The following is a 27,334-nucleotide window of genomic DNA, read 5'->3' on the forward strand; positions in this document are numbered from 1 at the left end:
GGTAGGATATTACCCTTTGAACAGTCCTAAATACGGGTACCGAAAGTACCCGAAACGATACCAGCCAATAGTAAATGATATAAATTCAAGTTTTAGAAAAACGAAAGGTTTTATTGCGTTTATTATGATTAACAAATTGTCATTAATGCTTTTCTTTTATCTATAAATTTATGGTTGAAACACGTAACCATTGAAGGGTAAACTTAAAAAGGGATTAATTTGGGCGTAGAAAGTTGCCGTCACACGTATTCTTCTTCTTCTTCGTCGTGATCAAACTAACAAAGAAACCCTAGGTTTGATGATGGGCACCATGCACTCCAGTAAGAAACTCAAAGAATATGATTTCGACGTATCAGTCCCCGCGGAAGATTGGAAATCTGCAACCGACAAGCACAAATCTCATCCCGCTGTCGACAATTATACTTTACTCCAATCAAGTACGTGTTATTATTATTATTATTAGTATAAACCCTAACTTTATCTATCAATTTCCATTACACATACACTGATTGCTATTCTTATTTTATGATTCATGTTCAGATTCAGATGATGATTAACATGTTTATTATTATGCTTTTGATAATCACTCTAATATCACTTCAATTATGTTCAATTAGTTGTTATTTTATTCATTATATTTAGGAGGAATTATACTAAGTGTACTGATATTCCTAATTGATAATCTGACTCAAGCATACTGAATGTTATTAGGTGGCACAGTTTGTCCTCAATTGTATTGGTTCACACTCTAAACTGACCTAAGCATCTTGAATATTATGATACCTACACATATGAAGAAGACTCTAGTTTAGTTTTTATTGGCATTAATTTGTCTTGAATTATATAGGTTTACAATCTGAATAGAACTAGAAACCATATCTGTGAGAATTGATTATCTAGTCTGAAATTCATCATAATTAGATTGCGTTGTTTATGCTAATCAGACAATGTATTTACAGTCAGCCACTTTTTTCTTTATTTCAATGTGATAGCTTTACCTATCTACTTTTTTGGTTCTCCATAGTTGCAAGAGGGATGGATACTAGAGGAAAGAAAATCAGGAATGAAGCATTAAATGTTTATGAAGTTGATGAACGGGTGCATCGATCAGATGCTGCTTTACAATCCAGTTCTTCAAACTTCAGTTCAAAGACTTTATTTCAATCTAAGTGTTCTGATTATTTTACATCACATAAAGCTGCCACTGGCAAGAAGGATTCGAACTGCAGCCAACGGATTGACTTGACTGATGTATTTAGCTTCTGCATTTTTACTGGTTTTGTTAACGGTCAAATGACTGTAACATGGACTTGGAAGTTGGAATAATCTAACATGTATTTAATATGTTTTTTTTGTTACAGACCGAGCTTGTTTCTATAATCTCAGATGAGGATAATGAGAACGCATCTACAATGTCTTCTGATGATTTTGCTGATGCTGAAGGTATTGTACTTTTGGATTTATATTAGGCATACTATGTATCTTATCCGGAGAAAAATGTTTCTAAAATACTGGTGATTGTTACTTGTTTAGGTTTATCAGGTGAAGAGGCTCTTGAGCATGAGATTACTTCACAAGAGAAGGTAAGTGCATTTGTGTTCATTCTTAAAGTTGATGAAGAAATTAATAGGCGGTTCTGGTAAAAACAAATGTTTTTTATTTTGCTGATTTTTTTTATGTTTTATTGGGCACTATGGCCTGTGGTGCCTTTGTGTTCACAGCTATCTTATTACAGTGATGTGAATTGTGAATCTGATGATTGTGATATGAAGCTGATTAGGTTTCCAACCATACAAAACTAACCACATAAGGGGACCCTAGTTTACTTGTTTAACTTACATGAAAGACTTCTCATCTTCTTTTCTCGTTGTTTGTACTTTATCAGGATAAACAGATAATTGTTTGGAATATTAGTAATAATTAGGATAAACAGATAATTGTTTGGATTATTAGTAATAATGTGTTTTTAGATAAAATTGTTGATAAAAGTTTATACCTGTTAGCATAGAGCCATGATGTTGATGATGAAAATTTGCAATACAGGTGCTGATAGTGATTTCAGAGGATGAGAACAGGAGATGAGGTTTAGCTTATAATACAACCTTGTATTATGAAAGTTTATAGAAAGGGTTGATTGCTATTATGGTCTTATGCTTTTTGCACTAGTCTTAGTATTATAGCTTATAATACAATCTTTAGCCTGTTTTGGTCAATTTATGTACATCACATATATTTTTGCACTAGTAGTGGCAAACCCGATATTTAACAAAAATCAACTCATGTAAAATGTTGAAGAGGTTTGCGGTGGGATGGAATTAGAAATTCTGTTTGACCAGATTCCAGATACTGTTTGGTTTGCACTTTCTGATGGAAGGAGTTTTTATTTTATTTTTTATGCTTGTTTTTCTGTTTTAGATGATAATAACTATCATATCTAATTGAAATTACCAAAATACCCATTACATTTGTGACATGTGATGGAGCTTAATAGCTGGATGCTAACGGCATTTAACCTGTAATGAAACTGCGAAAGCTGGACCAGTATGATTTTTTTAAGTTAACGGACTGCTTTGTGTGTGTGTGTGTGTGTATATATATTTTGACATACCGTAGGGACAAAAGCATATTTTTAAGATAGCTTGCATTAACTATCAGTTTGAGATAAACATAAGTTAGGATAAACATGAATTAGATATCAACTGGGTTTTGTTAAGCATTTTTTTTTCATCAATCAATAGAAACAACGTAACCTTTAGTTTTCTCAATATTTTTATTAAATGATAAGATTAGACTCTGGTCCTTAGCAATATTTTCTTTGCCTGCACTTATAAAATGGAAATAATGATTTTTGGATTTTTTTTTTCTTTTTTGTGAGATTATGCAGGAATCCAGTGTTGTTGTCAACCCAGATTGTGTTACATTTGGAAGAAGCTGCTATGCGAATGCGCAGCTGACTTTCTTTTGCAGTTCCATCAAGCTTGATGTTTCAGAGGAAGGGGCCACTGGTTGTTTTACTTTTGAATGGAAGACTGAAAATCTTATTAGTATTGAGTCACGATGGTTGGAATCTGTGAGTTTATAGCCTCAATTATATGATTTTTAGTTTGTTTTTTTAGTACTATGAATTTTGAAGTAACTGTTATTTCTTATTTAGTTTATAAAAGCTGAGGTCTGCCTTCGTATCAAGTCGGATCACAGTCAAAGGGCAGGTATGTGCATCTTCAAGATTTTTTTTTGTATTACTTTTAAAATACGTTATCTCAAGGATGCATTTGTTAAAAACAAACACCCAGTTATAGGTAAACAAATAGCATCAAGTTTCCATATGGTCTCTTAAATTTAAATTTTATTGACAAGAGTTTGGAATTGGAGTGGTTGTGCTTATAATAACAGGCAGTTTTTGTTTTCTGGTATGAATTAATGATGACTTCTACTTATTGATGTATTAAAAATTACTTATGGTACTTGGTATTCATGTTTGTATATTTCATTGGTTGCGCAGTCCCCGTATTTGAAATAATTCTTTTTTAATTTCTTGCATGTGCACTTTTTAATGCAAAGCAACAGACATTAAAAATTTATCATTGCCACATGAATTGCTTGTTTTTTAATATTGCCTTATTATGCATGGCATGAAAATGGGAAGGATGGTTACTGTTTCTGTCAGTATGAACTGTTATTTTTGCATGCTCTTGTAGTTTGATAATCAGATTGTTCTATATAAATTTGTTTATGTCAATATTCATTTAGGCTAGCATTGAACGTTTGATATGCTAATATTCTATTTGTTTATGATAAATACTTAGTTTTTTTTTGTAATTTTTATGCAAGTTCGTATTTTTTGAAACATGACAAAAGCTTCAGTGGTGTACAAGTTAAACTAAAATGTACAAATACTTTGTAATCATGAGGCACCATTTCTACTCTGTATTTTTGTTAGTCAACCCTCTTTTGGGCTCTTCGCAAGTATTCTTAGGCATCAGGTTTTGTTTCTTAATTTTTTCATTTGATTGTTGCTAGAAAGTTCAGATGCCTTTAAGTGACCTACTGAACTGAACTGAACTGAACTGTGACTGGATACCTCTCTGTTATGTTAAAGAATAAGGATTATTTAGTGAATATGAATGCTTGTATTTAGAATGACGTATAGGGATCTAATTTGAGGGAATTGATTTGATCCTTTTTTATCTTTTCAGAATATTTGTGTATATATCATGTGTACGGCTGTATTCAGAGGAGTGCATAGAAAGTTCATTTCAGTCTCTTGCCATAATAAGTTTCTAATTATATGTACAGTTTGCATCTGTGATTAGCATAGGGTAAAACCAGATAATCAGGATTCATGTAGGGTACCATACAATTTATGTCCAGCTTGATATGTGTTGGGAGGTTAAGTGTGATCTTGAATGTTAATATTTTGTTACGGAACATGTGAGATGCTTTTGTAAACTATAATGTACATGGGATATCTAAAGGTTAGTAAAACAAAGTATACGCTTTCTTTGCTAATTGGGCAAAGGTATGCAAACAATAGTGCATGAATCATTAATCTCTCCCAATTCTAAAGGACATGCCACACTTCACCTGGCAATTTGTTTTATGTTTTATGAGTAAGTGTTTAACAATATAATACCTCTTCTATTTTGTATTATTTATCTGAATTTCGGTTATTCACCCATAAGCCATATATTTATACTTATATTTATTATCAACGGTAGCAACTGGGTATTATTTATATTTTTGTGCACGTGTTGTAAAGCATGTGATTATAGTTGCTTCTTAGGAAACAAACATATGTGTTGCCTCTTAGCTTTGAATGTGCCTAGTTTTTTTAACTTCTTATCCATGCATATACAATTAAATATAGTTGTAGGTCGTAACATGATTTCAAAGTAATATTGCAGGCATTTTGGAGGTGAAGTTGACTGTTATTGACTCTGGTTGGAGTAATACGCAAGATCTTATCAAATCTTTGGATGAACAATATAAGGAAAAATGGGATGTTGATCTTGAGTGAGTTATTTGCTCCCTTAAGTATAAAATGTTTTTTTACAAACTAGGATATCTTGGATTGTATGTGTGACATAGCGTTAACCATATGTATGTTACTCTAGTCTTTATGCCATGTGGCTCATGAATTATAGATAATGTTGGCTGTACATCATTAATGTGTGACGTAATTGTTTACATGTATCTGGGAGTTGACATTTTTTTGTTTTAACTGTTGTTTTACAGTTCATATGAGCTGTTTGAAGATATTACATATTTGGAAGGAGTTTGTGATTCTATAGCTATTTCTAAGAGAGACTTTCAGCTTCTGCAGCCCGAAAAGTTTTTAAATGATACCATTGTTGACTTCTATATTGAGTGAGTTACTTTCTACAACTTCATATTTTTGGTAACAGAATGGGTAGGCTCGGGTGTGCAAAAGTGAAATTGCACTAATTTTGACGTTATTTTACTAATCTCGTGAAAATAACGTTAAAAGTGACGGACGGTTAATCAGGCATCATGTAGTGGCGTTGATAGCTGAAAGATAAGGGTACATGCACCGATCAGCCGGTGTCCCGATGATTGAGTGCTATGTGCCTTATGTCCAAGGCTTGATGCAAAACTACTATCGAGCCGGGGGTCTCACCGGAAGCAGCCTCTCTATCCCTATGGGGTAGAGGTAAGGCTGCCTACATCTTACCCTTCTCAGACCATACCATAGCTTTGCTATTGGTGGGATATACTGAGTACGATGATGATGATGATGATGATGATGATGATGAGAATGGGTAGGATCGGTCAGTTGGGAAACAATTTTTGCATTCCTTTTTTCAACTTAATTAACAGTTAATGTCTTAATGATTACATTTACTGTTATTATACTACTCCATAGTTATAATGATAATCAATTGTTTTTAGATAGAGCAATTTTAAAATGTTAAGTGTTCAAAGTACACTATGGATCAGACCTGTTTTGGCTTTCAATTTCCAGCAAAATTTCTGAAGATTGTTTATTGACAGATATCTGAAGAAAATCAAACCTGCTGAAGCAAGAGTCCATTTCTTCAATAGCTTTTTCTTTAGAAAGCTAGCAGATTTTGATGATAATCAATCAAGATCTATTGACTTCAAAGAAGCTTTCCAAAGAGTTCGTAAGTGGACAAAGAAAGTGGATATTTTTCAAAAGGATTACATTTTTATTCCAGTAAACTTCAGGTGAGATTTTACCCAGCATTCAAGTATATCAGTCATTGTCATCAAATGTCCCACTTTGACCCGTGTACTAACAAATGGGTCCATGTGGGATGTCTTTTATATCACAGGTTGCACTGGAGTTTAATCATTATTTGCCATCCTGGTGAAGTAATGAGTTTCACAGGTAATTCTTTTATTTGATTGGGAACTTCATATTAATTTGAATATTTTGGCCCTTTTATTAATATAACTAGCACTTGTGCAGATGATGAAATGGAGAATTCACTTAAAGTTCCATGCATTTTGCACATGGACTCTATTAAAGGAAGCCACAGAGGCCTTGAACAGTGTATCAAATGGTAAGCTTGAGCTACCTAGAATCTCTGCATTATAATATCTTTTTTGTGCATTTAGCTTAATATGCTTAATTACAGTTATCTGTGGGAAGAATGGAAGGAGAGGAATAGACATGTCTCAGAAGATATTCCAACAAAGTTCAAGGAAATGCGGTTTATTCGTCTCGAGGTAGTTAATTTACATATTAAAAAACCAAAAGAGTTTGTTTTTATTACCTTGTACTTTTGGTTTTATTCAGGTACCGCAGCAGGAGAATTCGTATGATTGTGGGCTATTTATGCTTCATTACATGGAACTTTTTGTGAAACAGGCTTCCAGTTACTTCAATCCATTAAACAGCTTTGTAAGTGATGTATGCGCTATTCTGTTTTTGTGTCATTAAGCCAAATCAACTTTACAAAGATCTCTAGGCTTGTAAACGAACGGACACGAATAAATCATGTTTGTGCTCGCTCATTTAACTTTAATCGAGCACGAACTGTTAAACAGAGTTTTGTGTTTGTTTGTTAAGAAAAATAGGGTGTTCGTGTTTGTTCATTTAACTATAACCGAACAAATGATCGAACACGAACTATTAAACGATTGTTTGTATTCATTTTCTTAGAAAATGAGCGTGCTCATGTTGTTTATGTTCGCTCGTTAACAGTATAAACGAATGGTTCACGAGCGTAAACAAACATAGATGAACGAACGTAACTGAGCAAACACTACTTAAGTAAAAAAGTTAAAAATGCTCAATAATACGTTCGCCCTAACAACTTGATAAAAATTTTATTAAGTTGTTAAGACTAAATTATAATTGATAATATTTTAATTTCTTTAAGCTAAACTAAATTATAATGGGGTCTAAAAACTTTTTAATGAATGTGCAAACAAGCGAATAAACCTAAACAAGCGTAAAAGAGACACGCTCATGTTTGTTTGTTTTAACTAAGTGAACAAAAATATTTAATGTTTGTTCATTTATTAAAGCAAACTAACATAAACGAACTTTTCGCCAAACGGTTCACTGAACGTTTGGTTTGCTTACAAGCCTAAATATCTCTGTATTATTCTTTATAATATTTGTGATTTATCAATTCATAATTGTGCAATGACTGCAAATAACAATTATGCCTCTCTTCAGATCAGTGCAGATTGGTTTTATCCTATAGAAGCTTCTTTAAAGCGGGCTCGTATCAAAAGATTAATATTTGAACTTACCAAAAGTAATGGTCAGCAAGGTTCGGCACCTAAAGTGTCTTATGGGCTCAAGGATGAAGATGATGATGAAGAAGAAGCTGATTTCCAGATTCTCAATGAAGAATGCAACTCTAAGGAAACATGTTATAGTGCATCTGGTACTTGTGACAAATCAACAGATGTTGCACCATTAATGGTTGAACCTCCGAGAAGTGTCAACATGGATGCAAATCTGGATGGTGACATTGATGGAGGAATGTCATTGGTTGCTGAGAATGAGCAGGAGAATCACGGGCAGATGGTTTTGTATAATCCCTCTATTGTTGCCGTGTCACCAACAAAGGTAGTGCTCCACTCGTACATTTTGCTCTAACTGTGATACCTAAGACAGTTATATACTGGATTGCTCCACTTTTTTTTTTCTAACTCTCAGTATATCCTGTGAAACACTAGGTACAAATGTGTTATCTGTCCCACTTCTCTATTTACCATTTGCTCTGTATTAAACGTGGCTCTATGTATGCCTACATGCATGTATGTATGCATGCATTAATAATGTATGCGTATATCAGGGCATGCTCTTTTTAGAATAAATCTTATGTTGGGAAATGCGAGGACTGCGTAAAGCAATTGTACCTAGTGCATTGGTGATTTAATGAAATAGTGGGGAGGTGGTTGTGTAACCCGTTTCTCCATTGCATTTAAACTAAAATATACAAGTGCATTATGTGATTCTTGTAGTTCTCAACGCATTCCTGATTTTGAAATGGACGCTTGTTAGTGTGTGTGTGCGCGCGCGCACTTATATGCATATACATATTACTTACTACCTCCCAAGATGCACAACTGACATTTTGCATTATTTAACATGTGGTTTGTTTGTTTAAACAGAAAACCGATAAAACAGAAGACTTTGCTGACCAGCAAGTAGCCATAATTCCTGAGACTAACAAGATAAACCCAATTGTTAACTGCATTAACAAATCGATGAATTCATTACATTTAAAGGAAAAGTCCGGGGGAGACAAGGACATGTTTGAATCTCATATCGTTGAAGATTCTGATGATGATGTGACAGAAACATGCTATGTAGAAGATTCTGGCTCAGACAATGATTCAGATGACTTCTATATCTGTGACATTGATGCTTCGTCTTCGGGTTTCAAAGACGTTGAAGAAATTGTTTTACAAGAAGAGACTTCCAAAAGAATGCAGACAAGGCGTGTGGTTTCTGGTGTAAGAAAAAGACCTAGGAAAAGCTCATAGATGATACATTTTGTGGATTTTTGTTGCTACAGAAGTCGAAGGTTATTATGAAGCCGACTTCTTTTCTTATGTAAATGAAAAATCTTCATGAAGGTTTATTTCTTCTTGAAATATATCGAACTGTGCGCTCTAAAAAGAGTTCTTATTTCCACATGAATTGATTGAATGCTTTATCTTGTGATTTAGTACTTGAGTTTGAATTGGAAGTCTTCTTTAGTTGAAGTTTGATTCGACTTATATTGAGCAGTAGAGTTTTTAGTAGTGTGTGAGTTGAGTCCGACTCACTCGCGTGCGTCTTTGAAAGGATTATTAAAGCTTTGAAGCTGAAGAAAAGGGTATGTTCATTTTGCTACAAATGTGTTTGGTAAGCATTAGTTTATCAAACAATTAGGTATTGGGTGTAATTGTTAGTTTCTTAAAGGTTTGACTGTTGAGTTATTGAGTCAAATAGCACCAACATACGGTTGAACGAAATTTCATGTTTGCTACGGAAAGGTCTTTTTGTTCATGGCTATGCGTATATTTCATAATGAACGAACGCATACCGACATTTTAATTCTCATAGATCGGCATGATCAACTAAAATATATGACGCTATGTACGTAACATAATTATTTAAAAATACATCGACAACATTATAAACACAAGGAACCGTGAAATTTGTATGCTTATTGTGAGGAATAATAGGGAGGATTTTCTTGTTTGTGAAAGGGAACCCCCCCCCCCCCCCCCCTCGTTGGAAAGTATACTCCTATAAAACGCAAACAACTTAATCTCATCAATTATCGCGTCTATCTTGATCTCTTTCTTTTCTAAGATTCTTTCATTCCTTTTCGACAAGCTTCAATAAGAAATAATCACTATCCCATGGAACGCCTTTCTCGTTGTCCCTTAACCCCACGTCTTATGCAACTCCAAAATGCCAATAACCGAAAACCCAAAAATAGGCGGAACCTTACACCAACGACTAATATGCTCCAACACAACCGCTGTCACAAGACACCCGGTCATCATATTGGTTTAAGCTTAAATGTTAGGATCGTGATAAACTAAAATATGAAATAGTAATAAAAAAAAAGAAAGAAAAAACTGTTTAATGTTGACCATAAACAAATGAATATGAACGAATGTAAACAAACATATTGCTGATCGTTTATGAGCACAACTGTACGCACACGACGTATGTTCATGGTTGTTCATGTAAATAATCAAACAAAATTTATTGTTCATTTTAACTAACAAAGATAAACAAACTCCCCCCTAAATGGTTCATGAAAGATTTGTTGAACGTTTAGTTTGTTATGACATCGATAAGGTTTATTACTATATTGAATTTTACCAACCACAATAGTTAACAGTTGTAGTTGATTAAATCAAATACAATAAATTTGAGAAATTATTTTGGGGCATCAATTTCTTTTTGGTTGATGCTTTTCTTGTTGATGAAGGTGATTGTGGTTGCTAGCTACATTTGTATATGCATTTGATATTCTTGAAAATGTAGCCAGCTTTGCGGTAGTGGTTGTTGATGTTGTGAGAACGTAGGCGGTGATTGAAATTGTGATAATGCATCATGTTGAAACTGGGAGAATCCACTAGATTGTTGTAATTGTGAAAATCCAATAGGTGGGGTGGTGGGGTTTGCTTTTTTCTATTGATACCCTCGTTTTAGAGATAAGTGGATGATTGTGGGTGTTTTGGATCCATTGAATTGTTTTAATAGCATAAGATATGTGACGAATTTAAAGAGTATGAGATAGTTGCGTGAGAATTTGATTGAAGTTCGAAGTTCTTTTTATAAGGGGGAAACTAGCCGTTAGAAAAAGAAAAAAAAAAGCCGTTAAGAAATGACAAAAGAAAAAACTAGCCGTTAGGAAAAAACAAAAGAACTAGTTGTTAGAAAAAAGACAAAAAAGCTAGCCGTTAGGAAAAAGACCAAAAAAAACTAGCCGTTAGGAAAAGGAAAAAATATTTATTAGTTATTATTTACTAGTTAATGTTTAGTAATTTTTTTTGTTACTTTTTATTTGTTAATTTTTATTTATTATTACTAAATACATATCTTAATTTTTATTTGCAACGGTAGGATTTTTTATTATTATTATTATTATTATTATTATTATTATTTTTGCATTTGCCCCACAAATGTGTGTCAAGGTGTCCATGCGGGGGGAAAGAAGCCCGCGTTGTAGGTGGTCTTAGTATTGATTTTTAACAGCTAAACATCTCAATTTATCAAAGTTAGTTTTTGGGATTTTTAATCAGTAAAAATGCCCTTTTAACACACACACATAAAAAAAAATATTCAAAAAGGTAACATACATTAAAATTTTCTTTCATTTTACAAAAGAAAAAGGATATAAGCATTGTTTCTGATTTCAAGGTAGATGAAGAGTTAACATTTGATAAAGCAAATGATGGCATGACATCAAACATATAAGAATTATAAAATCTGGTGTGGTTTGCTAAAAACTCAAAGATTACAAAGTTATGTGATGGGACAACAAACACCACATGATACAATTTGACAAAGAATCACTCTACCATATTATATGTTCTAACACCTCTGCAACATGCTTTCTAGCATTCCAGCTAACTCAACATCCTTAGCATACTCTTCCATCTGTTTGGATGCTGTTTTCATTTGAATTACCAAATCATCCTTATGTAATGTCATCTTTTTAATATCTTCACATAAAGCATGGTTTTGAGCCTCGAGATTACTCACTAGATTCACCAGACGTGTTTTTTCATCAATAAGATTTTTGCTTTCTAACTTGTTGACTCGCAGCAGCTCTTCTAGTTCTTTTGCTCGCTTAGTTGACTTCAACAAAGATTCGTCTTTGACTTTGACCATCTCAAATAAACCAGATAGTTCATTCTCGAGTTTCTGTTTCTTGTCAAAGATCATTGAAGCGTTCGTCTTCTCTTTCATAAGTTCTATTCTCCGGTTTTGAGCCTCAAGATTATTCACCAAACGTGTATTCTCGTCCATCAGATTTTTGATTTCTAACTTGTTGACTCGGAGCAAGTCTTCTAGCTCTTCCACTTGTTTAGTTGACACTAACAAAGACTCGTCTTTGACTTTGACTTTCTCACATAAACCAGAAAATTCATTCTCCACTTTCTGTTTCTCTTTCATAAGTTCTTCTATCCTCCGGTTTTGATCCTCAAGGCTATTCACCAAAAGTGTATTCTCATCCATCAGATTTTCAGTTTCTAATTTGTTGACTCGCAGAAAATCTGCTAATTCTTCTGCTTGCTGAGTTGACTTCAACAAAGACTCTTCTTTGACTTTGACTTTCTCACATAAACCGGATAATTCATTCTCCACTTTCTGCTTTTTTTCAGAGATCAATGCCATCTCGTTCATAAGTTCTTCTATCCTCTGATTTTGAGCCTCAAGATCACTCTCCAAATGCATATTCTCATCCTTCAGATTTTCGGTTTCAAATTTGTTGACTCGCAGCAAGTCTTCTGCTTGTTGAGTTGACTTCAACAAAGACTCGTCTTTGACTTTGATTTTCTCATATAAACCTAATAATTCACTCTCCAGTTTCTGCTTTTCTTCAAAAATCATTAAAACATCTGTCTTTTCTTTCAAAAGTTCTTCTATCCTCCCGTTTTGAGCCTCAATATTATTCACCAAACGCGTATTCTCATTCACCAGATCTTTCGTTTCTAAGCTGTTGACTCGCAGCAACTCTTCCAGTTCATCTGCTCGATTAGTTAACTTCAACAAGCATTCATCTTTGACTTTGACTTTCTCGCACAAACAAGAAAACTCATCCTCCAATTCTCCTATCTTCTTCTTTTTCTCTTCTACAACCATTAAAAGTCTCTTTATGCTGCTTTCTTTTTCTTCAATAATTTCTAAATTCTTTTCTTTCTCCTTTTTTTCGGCTTCTGTTCTTTCTGTAACCAATGTTTGCAGTAAAACAAGTATTTGCTGCAAATCAACAAGATTTTCATTTTGCTCATTTACTTTATGCAACAGTCTCTGATTCTCCGTTTCAAGTTCCACATTCTGGCTTTAAACGAACAGTTTCCCTTTCTCCAATTCAATTAATTTCTGTGATAAAACATCTGAACTACTTTCACCATCATGATTTTGCTTTCTGGATGGTTCAGCAAGCACTCGCTGTTTCAAATCATCAATTAACTCAACTTTCTTCACCAATTCCTCTTTTAAATGTAATATCATATCTTCATTTTCTATGATTTTTTGCTCCAATTTTGTATAAGTTTCTGAAAATTGTGTGTTCAATACAAGAACCACTGTAGACATTTCTTCATTTTGAATTTCTTGCAAGGAATAACAAGATTTCAACTCCTCTTCTAGTTGCTTAACTTGATCTTTCACTTTGGTTGAATAATAATCTCTCTTTTCTTAACTTTTCCAACTCAGATTGCATTTCGACTTCTCGCTTCAATCTCTCACTACACTTTTTATGCACTTGTTCCAGACTATTGTATTTCTTTTGAAGCTTCTTCAACGAACCCGTATTCCCGTTGCTAATTTGAGATTCTTGAAACTCTTTAACAGATGCAGTTAGATCCTTATTCTCCAGTTCCAAACACTCCAATTTATATCTCATTTCTTTGGATAACGAGTCTTTTTCAGCCAAACTGTCTCTTAAGTTTGCAACCTTTTCGTCCCGTTTATGAGACAGTTTTTCAATTGTCATCTTTGCTTCATTACACTCGGAGAAAATATCATCAAAACGAGATTTGAATTCTGAAAGCTCAACTTCCAACAACTTCTTATTGCTTTCTTCATGTGCTAAAGCTTGGTTGCATATTGTCAGTTGGGTCTGAAGGTTTTCAGATGCTCTCGTTTGAGAATCGAGACGTGTTTGAAGCGAGGAAATCTCATTTAGCAATAATGATTTTTCATTCTCCCATTCGGTTTTACTGGATTTAAAATGATCTTGAAGCTTTTTATGTGCTTCTTCAAGATGTTGAAACTGTTCATTTTTCCACTTCAACTGATCTTGAACATCTCTATATTCTTCTTCAAGTTTGCTTATCACCTCGTCTCTTTGAATCAGATCCTTGGTCATCTGAGCTTTGTTAGAAAATTCTAGAACTTTCTTATCTTTGAGTGATATAGCTTTCTTGAGATCTTCAATCTCCATGTCGCTAGAGTCGACTTTTGATTGCAAAGACTCTGAAACTGTTTTTGCTTCTTCTAAAGCCAATACAAGCTCTTTGTTTTCGCCCTCAAACTTTTGAACTTTTTCTGCATATTCATACCGAAGCTTTTCATGTGCAGAATTTAGGTGTTTGAAAGCCAATTCTTTTTCTTGGAAGCTTGATTTGAGGTCTTGATGAAGCTGACTCAGTGTAGATAACTCCTCTGATTTGGTACTTAGTTCTTGGCCTTGTTTTTCAGATTGCAATTTTGCTTCTTGAAGTTTGGTTATTACTTCATCCTGAGCTCTTTTCAAGTTCTTGCATAACTCTGTCTTGATTTGAAGTTCTTGCTCAAGTTTTTCTTTTTGTGCTCTGACGTCTTCTAGTTCTTCAAGAACATCCATTCGGTTAGCACTTGTCATTGTAAGGTTTCCTGTTTGATTATAACAAAAGAGACCACCATCAGTCAGCTGATTACATAATTCTAGCCAGTTATAAACATTTAAGAATTAAAAAACAAAAAAAAATGATGGCTTGCTAGTTTTTAAAAGTCTGCTGTCACAATAGGCTCATTTTGATTTATGTTACATTTCTACATCTGTAGAAACTAACATTAATATTTATAATCAAACAAAATTATGAAATTACAAATTAGTTCCCTATATGCATCTTAACATCCATATAATTATAATCAAATTCAAATATATCCCAAAGTGAATATAAATATTTAATTCATTCATCTGACAATTAATATCATACTTGATGTTGAAACCTTGTCAATTTAACATCAAAATCAAACATATCACCCGCCTCCCAACTAATCACCAGCCACAGTCACGGCCAGAACCCGCCCATACCCGCTGCCACTGGCGATAGTGTTCCTGCTTACCCATCTCTCTCTCCTCACCACACTCAAACTTTCTTTTTGAGTATTATTGATTAAAAAAAAAACACGAAGCCCTTTCTGTCCCGTTCCGACCCAAACCAAAACAACCCTCTTTAATTGACCCGTTCCGACCCTAACCCATTTCGACCCATGACCCGTTCGGCCCAACCCCCTAAATTAAAACCTATTCATGTGCTAGAAATCGTACAAACCCTAGATCCGAGGAATTTAAAAAAATGATCGAAACACAAAATGAAAAACCCTAGAAACAAATCAGATGCCTAAACATACTTACTTGCGTATTAATTATTAAACGTCAGTGAATATCATACCTGATACTCGATGAGTTTGAGTTTGAAGAAGTTGGTTGTTTGAATCAAAGCTATAAAAACATTTTTTTTTCTTTTGCTTTTTATGTAATTTTGAATTGAATTTTGCCCGCCTTGTATTGTAATTTGACTCATTGAAGCTAGTTACACAAACGGTCCCTCATCTTTTTCTAAATATGATATTTTCTTTCTAATTAATTAAACATGTGCAAAGTGCAGCAAACCAATGTTTTAAAACCCGGTATTTTACTCGTACCGTATTTAGTTCAAAAGGGGTACACCGGTTGAACCGGAATGTATCAGGAAGTTCAACCATGTTGAATAGTTTACATTATAATTTCATATGCATACAATTTCAACTCCAAAATAATAATCACATTTGAAACAAATATTACACATGAACAATGGTCGAGTTAGATAGAAAGTTTTTACTTTGCATACGAAATTTGTCAATTACAAAATTTGTAAATAAACTAAGGATTTTCATTATATAAAATTGGTTGATTAACGAATCATCATTTACCGTGTTTACTCGTTTTAGTTTTATCCGCTATGTTAAAAGTCATTTTTTAAAATATGAGTCTAAAAAAATATTAAAAATCACTTGGTTTTAAAACATGTTTGCCGGTTTAAACCGGTGTTTTAAAAAAAACAGGGGTACGATGTTCTAGCAAACCGCCCAAAAATATCGGGTTCTAAATACCAGTTGTCTTACGAAAATCCGTTATAACCAGTTTAGCCGACCGGTACATACCGATTTTTAAAAGATGGGTGCAAACAGTCAGTGGCGGAGCTACCTTTACGGGACCGGGTTCGCCTGAACCCGGTCTATTTCGGTTTTATATAGAACATATAGTATCATGTTAATGACCAAACCCATTTTTTTTCGGCGATCGAACACATTATTATTTTAAATTGAAAGGAAGAGAACACTGAAGATAGATAGTTAGGTCATATATAATACAAGTTGGTTATATAACTTTTGATAGTAGCACTATGTTCGAAAGGCATTTCACCCTAATCATAGCCCATTCGTTGAATATCATGTTTCATAAATTATAAGTATACCGTTGCAACAAAATAAATTCACCATTGAACAATAAAGATGAAATAACCATCTAGTTTGTTTAATCAAAAGAATCAATGAAAATCTTAACATATATAACTAGCTACATAAACGAAGGAAAACAAAGATGAAAAAGAACATAAATAATTAAAATAGTATAAAATAATGTTTGTGTCAAAAAATAAACTAATGGGAGATACACGCATTTTGTACTGCTCTCCTTTTAACCAGCAATTGAAAGTGACAACACAATTAAGGATCCCTGGTTTAGTGCCGGAACCCAGGACACATCACAATCGCTTCTGGCCACCTCATATCGGTCTCTGATCTATAAAACACAAAGCGAGTTATACATTGTATTCAACAACTATTTCACTCAAAAATTCGGCACTACAATATTCTTTGATTAATTTTATAATGTATTATTTTATTTAACATCATGCATTGAAACCATAAATCTGATCTCTAGTTGCTTTGTAAGTTTTCTTCTAGATGGGTTCATCAATAGCAAGGATGAGGTTTATGAGAATGCGTCTTGCAAACCACCATGTTATCATCCGATTCAAAGTTCTGCACATCGTATACGTCTCTGATTTGTGAAACATGAGGTACGTCTTTCATCAATTGAGACAAGCTCTTGAACTAATATGTAAAACTTTGAATCGGATGATAACATGGTGGTTGTGAGTTCAGAACCGAAATTATGTTGCGTCTTAGCATGGAAAGTAAAAAAAAAAAAAAGCAATGGTGAGCTCTTTGAGAAATTGTGTTTTTTTTTTAATAAAAGTCAAAATTTTGTTAAGACCGAGTTGGACCACCCAAGACCGATTCCGATTTTTTTTTACCTTAGAGAAGAAAAGCAGTGTAGTGAAGTGCAGAGTAACGCCGAGTACTCGGCCGCCTAGGCCGTTTTACAACACTGCATAAGTATATACAATTCACTCAAAAAAGATAAAAAAAAAGGTAAATTGAATAAATTGAAAATAGGTGCAATAAAGTGCCGAGAGGAGCGAGTACTCGGCCACCTAAGCTGAGTTTACAACACTGCATAAGATAAATTACTTCACTCAAAAAAGATGAAAAGGGTAAATTGAATAAAATTCTACCATATAATGAAAACCAACCGATCAAATTCAGTTTTTATACAAATGAAACCAAAGAATTAGCATATCTCTAGCAATTATCATCAATGAAATAAGAAAGTTTTACTCTCTTTACTTCATTATAGTTGTAACATATTAGCAGCCGCATGGGTTATGATCAAGGATCAGTAGTGCTTCAAGTTCTGTCCGCCGGCGCTCAAGTTCCTAAACGTTTAGATCAGAAAGAAAACATGTTTAATGTCATGGAAACATAATCTTACAATGTGAATAACTTGCAAATACAAGAATAAAGCAAAGCGAATGACTAATCGTACTAGTGTTTAAGATAAACCAACTGATCGATTATCCTTTCTTGGTAATTAGCATGAACCACGTACCTGCAGATCTCTAAGTGCTTGTTGTGCTGAAAACTCTTTTTGTTGGCGAGCGCGCTTGAGGAAACCAAGACACAACACTCCCTAGAAATGTAGTTAATTTCATATGAGTTCTAGTATCCTAAGTAGCATTATTACAAATGAAGAATTCTCTCTAACATTATTGACTTGACTTACTGAAACAACATAAATCAAACCACAAGCAAGGAGCGTGTAACTGGCTATGTCACGCAAAAGAAGAATCTCATGGCGTTCCTGATACATATCAGGATAAGCTCTTGTGGTAACAGCAACACTGAAATAGAAAAAAAAACATGAATTTTGATGGAATGCATCAAATTACTTGTAAATTTGACTTACAAAATCTGTAGTATGCCCCTGCCAGCCCAATATTCCAGTACCTAAAACAAATCAATATGACATTAATAAGATTATTGCCGTATTTGATCAAATTCACATTTATCAGACTCTTACATGGCACATACTTATGACATCATACGTGCCATATAGTTTTTAAAACAACATGCCACTTTCTTATTAGTCAGTTTCACTAATATTATACGGTCTGTATAGCACCTTATACAGACAGTATATACATTTTTGCCATATTATATGTCCTTATGATATGGCCAAAGTGTTATACAACCAACATAACTTTTGCATACCACATACTAGTCATATCATACACACCATATGACTTCTGGCATGCCACACCATTGTCACATCATTTAGTGGGTCTGTAAACGAACCAAGCATTCATCAAACTGTTTGTGAACCATTCATCGGAAAGTTCGTATATGCTTGTTTAATTATTAAACAAAAGAAATGAGCATATATTTTTTTCATTTAGTTAAATGAATAACATGAACGCATGCCTTGTTTATTCATTATTTATATTTGTGACCGTTTGCTTAGGCTTGTTAATTTATGTTTGTTTATATATTCAACTAGTGTTGTAAGCACATTATAATTTAGTCTAGTTTATGAAATTAAGATATTACCCATTACAAATTGGTGAAGTTTTAGGCCCAATAAATTGATGTTAAGTTTACTTTTAATTGCCGTCCGCCAAGTTATGTTCGTTAATTCGTTCCCGTTGGTGAAAAATTCGTGTATAAAATTAACGAACGAATATAAACAAGCACGAAAAAGTTCAATTTTTAACGAATGAACCCATGAATAGCTCGTGTTTACAACCCTATCCCTCAGTTCCAGTAAAGTTATATGGACATGTATAACACCTAACCGCACATACATTTTTGCCATATCATCGGGTTATATATGCATGTCATATAATATGTGAAAAATGTTATATGACCAGTATAACGTGTTAGTGGCGTGCATATGGTTACATGCTAATTAACGATCAATCGATCATCATGTGATAAATGTATCGTTAGGGTTTAATATGTAAAGCATGTTAGATGATAACCTTCCAGAACTTCATAATGAACGGCCACTCGGTCTCCGCAACAACCACAAACATCGCAATCGCCACCGCGTAACATCGAAATATACCATCAAATATCTACAAAAGCACACATTAATAAATGCATCAATATCTGCATGTAGAAATTAAATTCAAGACAAAATAGATCAACAACGTACGTACATCCAATCCATTTGTCAAAGATCGGATGGCTGCAATGACATTAACAATAATACATAGAATCGAAGCCGCAACCGTAATGACGCTGAAACACCGGCAGGTAGTGAGTACCGGGTCGGTTTTGGCCCTGGCTTTCACATTGTTGCCCGTAAGGAGGTTTGATGAGCTGCTGGTGGTGTCAGTGTTAGCTAGCGGTAATAAGGTATCTACTTCGTTTATTTCTTTCGTCATGTTTTCGCGGCTGTTGGAATTCAAAACCGCCGGTTATGGAATTAGGAAATGGCTTCTGGTGAGTGAACGGCGTTAACGGATCGGCGTTGGTTTGTTACTTAGTTTCGGTTAGTTTAATATTTACTGGCCCTCAAGTTATGGCTTGATGACAAGTTTCATCTCTATACTTTCAAAGTTGCCATTATAAGTTCAACTAAAATAAACTATTTTTGGTTTTTCTTGATCTCAGTTATAACATTGTGCTTGGGCAGTTGGGCGGCTGGTGCGGACCCACGTAGTAAAGATCGGGGTCCCGGAACACCAATGCTTTTTAAAAAAATTTTAGAAGTGATATATTAAAACTTTAAAGGACCCCATAAAAATTAATCCTTGGACTCAATAAGGTTATTACTGATCTGGTCTAGTGGAAAGTCCATTTGTTAAGTGTTTGGAATGTCCCGGGTTCGAGCCTTTCCATGCTTTGTTTTTAATTTCTTTCTGTTTTTTTTAATCTACTCAATATTTGTTTAGGGGTTTAATAAACTCAAAGGTCAAACACTTTGAAATTAAAATAGGCACATCCCAACACACATCTGAAGAGCGTTTTGTCTCAACCCCCAACAATCATGCTCCCTGCTAACCATCTCGGATTGTCCGGCCAACCCTCCGCCCCTCTCCGGCCACCCTTCACACCTCTCGGCTCTCTAATTTCGTCTTAGGTAATTTCAGGGCTAATTGGTTAATTGATTTTGTGTAATTGTACACATATATTGTAATCTTTTTTATTGTTTTGAATGAAATCGTATTTTGTTTGCTTTATTTGATTTTTTTTATTATGTTTATCGCCTCAACCCGACCCATCCCGAACAACGACCGACCCAAAAAATTTAAACACCGAAAAAATGGGACCCCATTGTCAAAAAATCCTACGCTCACCACTGTTGGCAGGGACAATGTTGTTTGAGAAATGTTCATAGGTTGGTATTGTTAGGGATTCGATTATCAAACAACACACACATACAGTACGGCAAGAGAAAAATAAATAAGAGATTTACGTGGTTCGAATAACCAGGGTAATTCTTTTATCGTGAAATACAACATACCAGATTGAATATTAATATATACAGGATTAGGGTTAAGATTAGAGTTACATAAAAAAGGGTCTAAATCCAAATAAGTCTAATCAAGTTTCCACAAGCCTAATAGGTATTTGTTATACAAATATTAACGTCACAAAGGAGTTTATGTTTTACCCAAGTTTCTTATAATACATTTTGGTTTGTAAAATGCTAAATGCCCCTCAATACAACTAGAGGGGACGATCCTTAGTTTTGGGAAATGAATATCTTATGAAGATATTATTACAACTGATTTTACGAAACCTTTAAATAAATGTATGGAGTCACATATACATGTATTCTTTGAGTGGTACCCTGTCCATATATTTATTTATTTTTATTAAATATGTCCATCCCTTAAGTTTTAAATTAATACGATTCAAACTGTTTTGTTTTAAAACTTTTTTCAATTCTTTAGAAGGATATATATATATATATATATATGGTAAGGATTCTAAGAGAACCATTGGTAAATTGAGAACTATTTTGGACCTCTAAAAAAATCTCTAAAAAATATTTAAAAAATTATAAAACAAAAAAAAACGAAAATTTAAAAAAAAGTAAAAAACCAAAATTCTTATATTTCATTCCGGTTTCATTAAAAAAAACCCGAATTTTTTTTTTCTTTTTAATTCGTATTATACCTATACACATATGTATACTTTCATTTAATCTCTAGTTACATAATGTATACATATGTATATTATCATTTACCTTAAATTATACATATGTGTATAGAAAAAACAGGTGTGTACGTATTATACATATATGTATAATGAAAAAACAATTTTTTTTCTTTTAAATTTGTGTTATACCTATACACATATGTATATTTTCATGTAATCTCTAGTTACGTAATGTACATATATGTATATTATCATTTATCTTAAAGTATTCATATGTGTATAGGAAAAAAACATGTGTGTACATATATGTAATATTATACATATTTGTATAATTTAGCTAAACCGAGATTTTTTTTACGTTTTTTTTAGAAACCGGGATGATAAATAAGAACTTTGGTTTTTTTAGTTTTTGTGTTTTTTTTTGTTTTGTGAATTTTTTTTATTTTTGGGTTTTTTTATGGTTCAAAATGGTTCTCACAGTTCTCAATTCCTAAAAAGTTCTCACATATCCTGAACCTATATTAATGTTTTTTTTCCTTACATTAACCAAAAACGTTTTTATTCTTTTAAAAACTTTTTTTTTTGCTTATTTAAATAAAATCATATTTTTTCTGTAATTATTTAAACTTTTTATGAGAGTGTTTTTTTAATAATAATTTTCGGAGATATATTACATATTTTTTTTAAATCGTACTATTTGTTAATAAATAAAAAAGTTAACATACGATTTGACCAATAAATTTGGTTCTTTTCTATAACAAAAGAAATCCAAATTAATTTGGCATTTTTTTTTTATTTTTTTTTGTTGGGGGTAGGGAGTATGTTATAAGAAAAATATACAAAAAGTTTTTGCATATATTCATAAAGAAATCCAAATTAAATGTATAATATATATAAATGAAAACCTAAAAATCCTATGTGTCGTGATGTGGTCGCTCATCCCTTTTATGGAAGCCACCAGATTTCTTGATTTTTAAATGGAGGCCTCTCATTAATTTAACCCAAATTCATTGGTATTGGCCTTACCAAAACAATATAGTTTTTAAACGGGTTATAATGTCTCATTAAATTAAAAATTAATCTTACTAATTATTTGATATGAAAATCCTACAAAATAGGAAAAAATATGAATATACTAAAATTTAATATCCAATTTAAAAAGAAAAGGATATTATTTATAATTAATAAACAATTTTATAGTAAAAAAACATAAGCGGGTCATGGGTCACCAAATCCAGATAGCTTTTAAACGGGTTATAACATATCATTTATTTATGAAAGCCTTTTATCATCAAAACCTAAGTATATTATTAACTTTCTTACACTAAAGAAAATTAAAATCCAAAAAATAAATATTAAAAACGAAAAATGTAAAACAATCATTCTCACAAGCCATCAGATTACTTTATTTGTAAATGAAGGTTTCTCACGCATTTGATCCGAATTTACGGGTAAAGGTCTCACCAAACCCAGATAGCTCTTAAACGGGTTATAACATCTCATTATATTAAAAAATAATCTCATCAAATATTTGATATGAAAATCCTATAAAATAGAATTATACTAAAAATTAATATCCTATTTTATTTTAAAAAAAGATATTATTTATAATCAAGAAGCAATTTTATAATAAAGAAAATAAACGGGTAATAGATATCACCCAACCCAGATAGCTTTTAAACCGGATTATAACATATCATTTATTTGTGAAAACATTTCATCATCAAACCTCAAGTATATTAATTATTAACTTTCTTACAATAAATAAAATTAAAATCCAAATATTCATATATAAATATAAAACGAATAATGTAAAACAACCCCCGTAGTACGAGGGATAAAATCTAGTTGCATATATACCTAAAGAAAAATAACAATCGTGAGGTGCGACCCCATCCTCCAATGCTAGTTATAAGCCTACGTGAGCCACTTATACGTTATACAATTATATTATGGAATTAAGAATACGAAGCTCGTTTCAATATGTATGATATCTAGTTAAAAGTTGAAAATGAATTTAAGTTTATTTGTTTCTTCTATTATTAGTTAAAAATAGTTCTTTTTGTTCATTGTGGTTAATAAAAATTTTATATGAAGTTTAGGAAAGCTGGTATATTTCGTCTACCTCCTTCAACATTGGATGCTGCCGTCGACAAATTCCCATTAATAGAAACAAAAAAACCTAACTGAAAATCTAACACGTAAAGGTATTATCTAGACTTTTCCATTAATAGATACAAAAGAATCATCGTAATATAACTCTAGTTTTTGAACACGTAATTAATGGTATTGTCAACTATTTTCCGTTAGGAAAAAAAAAATCTCATGTGGTTCATTATAATTGTCAAAACATATTATTTAATTTCTTTTTATTGATTTGACAAACTAGTTTAGACGTTCCCCCACGGTTTTGTAAACCTCATTACATAAAATAATAGTATTAAATTTTAAATGAATATAAATGTTCTAATTATTTTATGGGACATATAAAACGTGCGCATTGAAAACTTTAAAAGCAAAACGAAAGAAAATATTATAATGTAATATGCAGGTTACATATACGGATAATAGTTTTACAATATTTTTTCCACAATGAATCGACTTTTACATGGGTGCGACCAACGTTCACATTGCAACAATCCAATGTTGTAAAACTCCCGAGTAGGTGGCCGAGTACTCCCTGATTACTCTCCGCCTAGATCGAGTACTCCCCGCCTCGGCCGAGTACTCCTTAGGTATTTTCCGAGTAATCCCCAACTACTCCCGAGTATTCGCAACTCCCCAGTCGACCGCCTAGGGCCGTCTAACGACTTTTAAAACATTGCAACAATCATTACAATTTTTCTTAAAAAAAAAATCTCTCCACTGTCTTATTGTTTTATTCATAATTAATCTCAACAACAAATTAAATACTTGTGTGATCCATATTTTTCATATAGGGCGGACCTACCCATTGGGTGCGGGGTTCGGGCGACCGCCCTGAAAATTTAATTTTTTACTACTGTTATACTATAAAAATCCTGATTGATTCTATGAAATTTTAACATCAACCATTGTGGGATTTTGTTTGATTATTTTTGATATGACCTGAGCTGACCCGACCGAAACCAAAAGAAATTATATACTGATTTGACCTAACCCAAACACTCGCATCGGACCGAAACTTTTGTATACATACCTGAGTACTGACCTAAAAAAATCCGGCCCATGTAAAAAACTTTTCTAGGCCCACCACAGTCTGTGTGTACAGTGTACATATATACAGGAGAAAGTTAACATACAAACTAAAAAGCTTAATTAATCATACGAATCAAATAATGTACTTATATATGTAATTATATCATTTTTTAAAAAATTATCGGGCCCAGTTGTTTAGGTGTATACGTGCCTAAATATGGTTGTATCATAATATATACGTTTTAGTGTTAGTATTGTAACGAAATTTTGTTATTTTGATTAGTTGTAAAAACAGGTAAGAATGACGATTTACATTGAAGTATTGAACTGGTCCAATATCAAATTTATTATTTTGTTTATTAAATTGCTCAAACGAAGTTTGTAAAGACTTAAAAGAAACTCGTAGTCGTACAGGTGTCTTCAGCTAAAAGATTGTGTGTGCTGTGTAGGGCCATAAAAATTAATTCGGAGGTTTCGGTAATAAAGTGGTCAATTGAGGTTGAAGTCGGTGCCTGCAAATAGAGATGGCCAAAAAAATCGGTTGGGGAACCGGTTTACCGGTTTAAACCGGAAACCGGTTTTTACGAAAACCGGTTTTTTAAAAACCGGTTTGACCGGTTTACAAACCGCCGGTTCGTCTTTCGGTTACAAGTTCTAGATCCAAAACCGGTTAACGAACCGGTTAATGGAAAAACCGGTTTTTTTATTAACCGGTTATGGAAAAACCGGTTAACCGGTTTATAAAAAAACCGGTTATTGACCGTTGTGGAAAAACCGGTTAACCGGTTTCTCCATAACCGGTTAACCGGTTAAAAACCGGTTTTTGAACGTTGTATAACGGCTATATGCCCGTTTTTTTTGTTTTTGGACCGTTTTTTTTTTTTTTACCATTTTACCCCCACAAACATCTATATATAGTTTAGGTTGGGTATTGGTTAGATCACACTCGATTATACAACTCCAAACGCTCTAAACGTTTATTTCATACGCGATTATTTTGTTATCTCACGCTCAATTATACCACATTACCACTCCATACGCTCTTATTTCGTAGTCGTTTATTTCATACTCGAGTATACCACTCTTATTTCGTAGTCGATTATCATGGCCTCCCAAAGTGCTGCTTCATCCGTCAACATGGGTGCCTCGAACACGGGAGAAACGGTCGTTCGGGTCATCCCCACGAAACGAAACTATGATGTTTGGCAACATTTCGACCTATGCGAAATGTCTAACGGTAGCCAAAAAGCTCGATGCAAACATTGTTTGAAGTTTTATGGCAAAGATGCAAACTCCACTTTAAAAGCGCATGTACAAAGGCCCTTTTGCAAGGCCTTGAAGGACGAATCGGGAAGTAGTTCGTAGCCGGAGATGACGAATCAAGGAGCGGTGTTTACGTACGACGTTGAAGCGGTACGTCAACAGTTTTCAAACTTTGTGATTCAACAAACACTTCCTTTCAACCACTTCGACAACCCTCAATTCACGGAGATGATGCGAAACTATGTTCAACCACGCTACCAACACGTAAGTCGTTCGACCCTTAGAAGAGATTGTCTTAAAGCATGGAAAAACGCTAAATCCGAACTAATTTCATACTTTTCAAACTTACAAACTGGTGTAAACTTAACAACGGATGTGTGGTCGGTACCTCATGGTTCGCCCGACTCATACATTTGTGTGACGGCTCATTGGGTTGACCCCGAGTCGTGGCAAATGATGAAACGAACCGTTGCGTTTCAATTGTTTGATTACCCGCACACGGGTAGAAATATTTTTCAAATCTTGGATAAAGTCATTCGACAATACAAGATTGAACATAAAATCTTTTCAATTTCGTTTGATAACGCATCCAACAATACGGCCGCGGTTGGCCATTTAAAATTAAAGTATAAACCTATTTGTGATGGAACGTTTTTTCATAGCCGATGCATTGCACATATTATCAACTTGGCCGTGCAAGATGGGTTAAACGTGATCGAAACGCAAAGAAACAATTTTAAAAGAATGTTACGAGATGTTTTTAGCAACAATAAAACATTTTCAAGATACAAAAAATTTTGTGTAGAAGCTAATTGTCAATGGTTGGGGCCAAATTGGGATTGTCCAACAAGATGGAACTCGACTTGTAATATGTTTGAGAAAGCCATCCAACAAAAAGAATCATTAATTGCGTTTCATCAAATTTTGTCAAGTAGGGGTAAATGTGCACCGTACGATCCTAGAAACTGGTTATTGATTGAGATCGTTAAGGAGGTCCTTCAAATTTTTAAATCTTGCACAACTAGTTTATCCGGGGTTTACTATCCAACAAGCCCCATTGCTTTACCAAAAATTGCTGTCATGTGCACAAAGTTGAGTGAACTTCATTGTAGGGGTGCACCTTATTTTGATATGGGTGTATAAATGAAAGAAAAATTTAGAAAATATTTTCAAGAACTACCCGCTGTTTTGACATGTGCTGCTGCGTTAAACCCTTGCATCAATGTTGGTGGTGTTGAAGCTTTAATAGAAAAAATTTGTGATGAGCTAGGGTTAAACGACGATCAAAACCCCTATTATAGCCAAACTTTAAAGAATGCTTTCAACACCACCTTGTCAAACATGTATGATGTCTACCTTACAAAATACGGGTCGTCTTCCCAAATTCATGACTCGTTAAGAGCTGTTGCCCAATCCCAATCCCAAACCGACCTTGAAATGGGGATG

General features: G+C 33.5%; 2 protein-coding genes and 1 pseudogene across 2 annotated transcripts; 1 reads left to right on the forward strand and 2 right to left on the reverse strand.

The window, feature by feature from the left end:
* Window positions 1–1,030: 1,030 nt before the first annotated feature.
* Window positions 1,031–8,991, forward strand: LOC143596083 (putative ubiquitin-like-specific protease 2B). Its single transcript, XM_077074946.1, has 14 exons — window positions 1,031–1,251; window positions 1,362–1,443; window positions 1,534–1,583; window positions 2,885–3,070; window positions 3,155–3,209; window positions 4,905–5,013; window positions 5,236–5,367; window positions 6,013–6,207; window positions 6,315–6,370; window positions 6,452–6,545; window positions 6,621–6,711; window positions 6,782–6,886; window positions 7,670–8,068; window positions 8,617–8,991. Exons 1-14 carry the CDS (start codon window positions 1,036–1,038, stop codon window positions 8,989–8,991), a joined length of 2,145 nt encoding a protein of 714 aa, XP_076931061.1. The 5' UTR covers window positions 1,031–1,035.
* A 2,517-nt stretch (window positions 8,992–11,508) lies between these two features.
* LOC143596089 (uncharacterized) lies at window positions 11,509–14,549 on the reverse strand (annotated as a pseudogene).
* Window positions 14,550–17,636: 3,087 nt separating this feature from the next.
* On the reverse strand, window positions 17,637–19,725 carry LOC143596084 (uncharacterized). The gene is made up of 6 exons (XM_077074947.1): window positions 19,498–19,725; window positions 19,318–19,413; window positions 18,246–18,286; window positions 18,063–18,180; window positions 17,889–17,969; window positions 17,637–17,715 (listed from the first exon to the last, which is right to left on the reverse strand). The coding sequence occupies exons 1-6, from the start codon at window positions 19,723–19,725 to the stop codon at window positions 17,647–17,649; spliced, it is 633 nt and encodes a 210-aa protein (XP_076931062.1). The 3' UTR covers window positions 17,637–17,646.
* Window positions 19,726–27,334: the final 7,609 nt, after the last annotated feature.

The sequence above is a fragment of the Bidens hawaiensis genome, unplaced genomic scaffold (genome assembly GCF_021521415.1).
Source record: "Bidens hawaiensis isolate Kalapana, Puna unplaced genomic scaffold, B.hawaiensis_p1.1 tig00046039_1, whole genome shotgun sequence".
In the NCBI taxonomy this organism is placed as follows: domain Eukaryota; kingdom Viridiplantae; phylum Streptophyta; class Magnoliopsida; order Asterales; family Asteraceae; genus Bidens; species Bidens hawaiensis.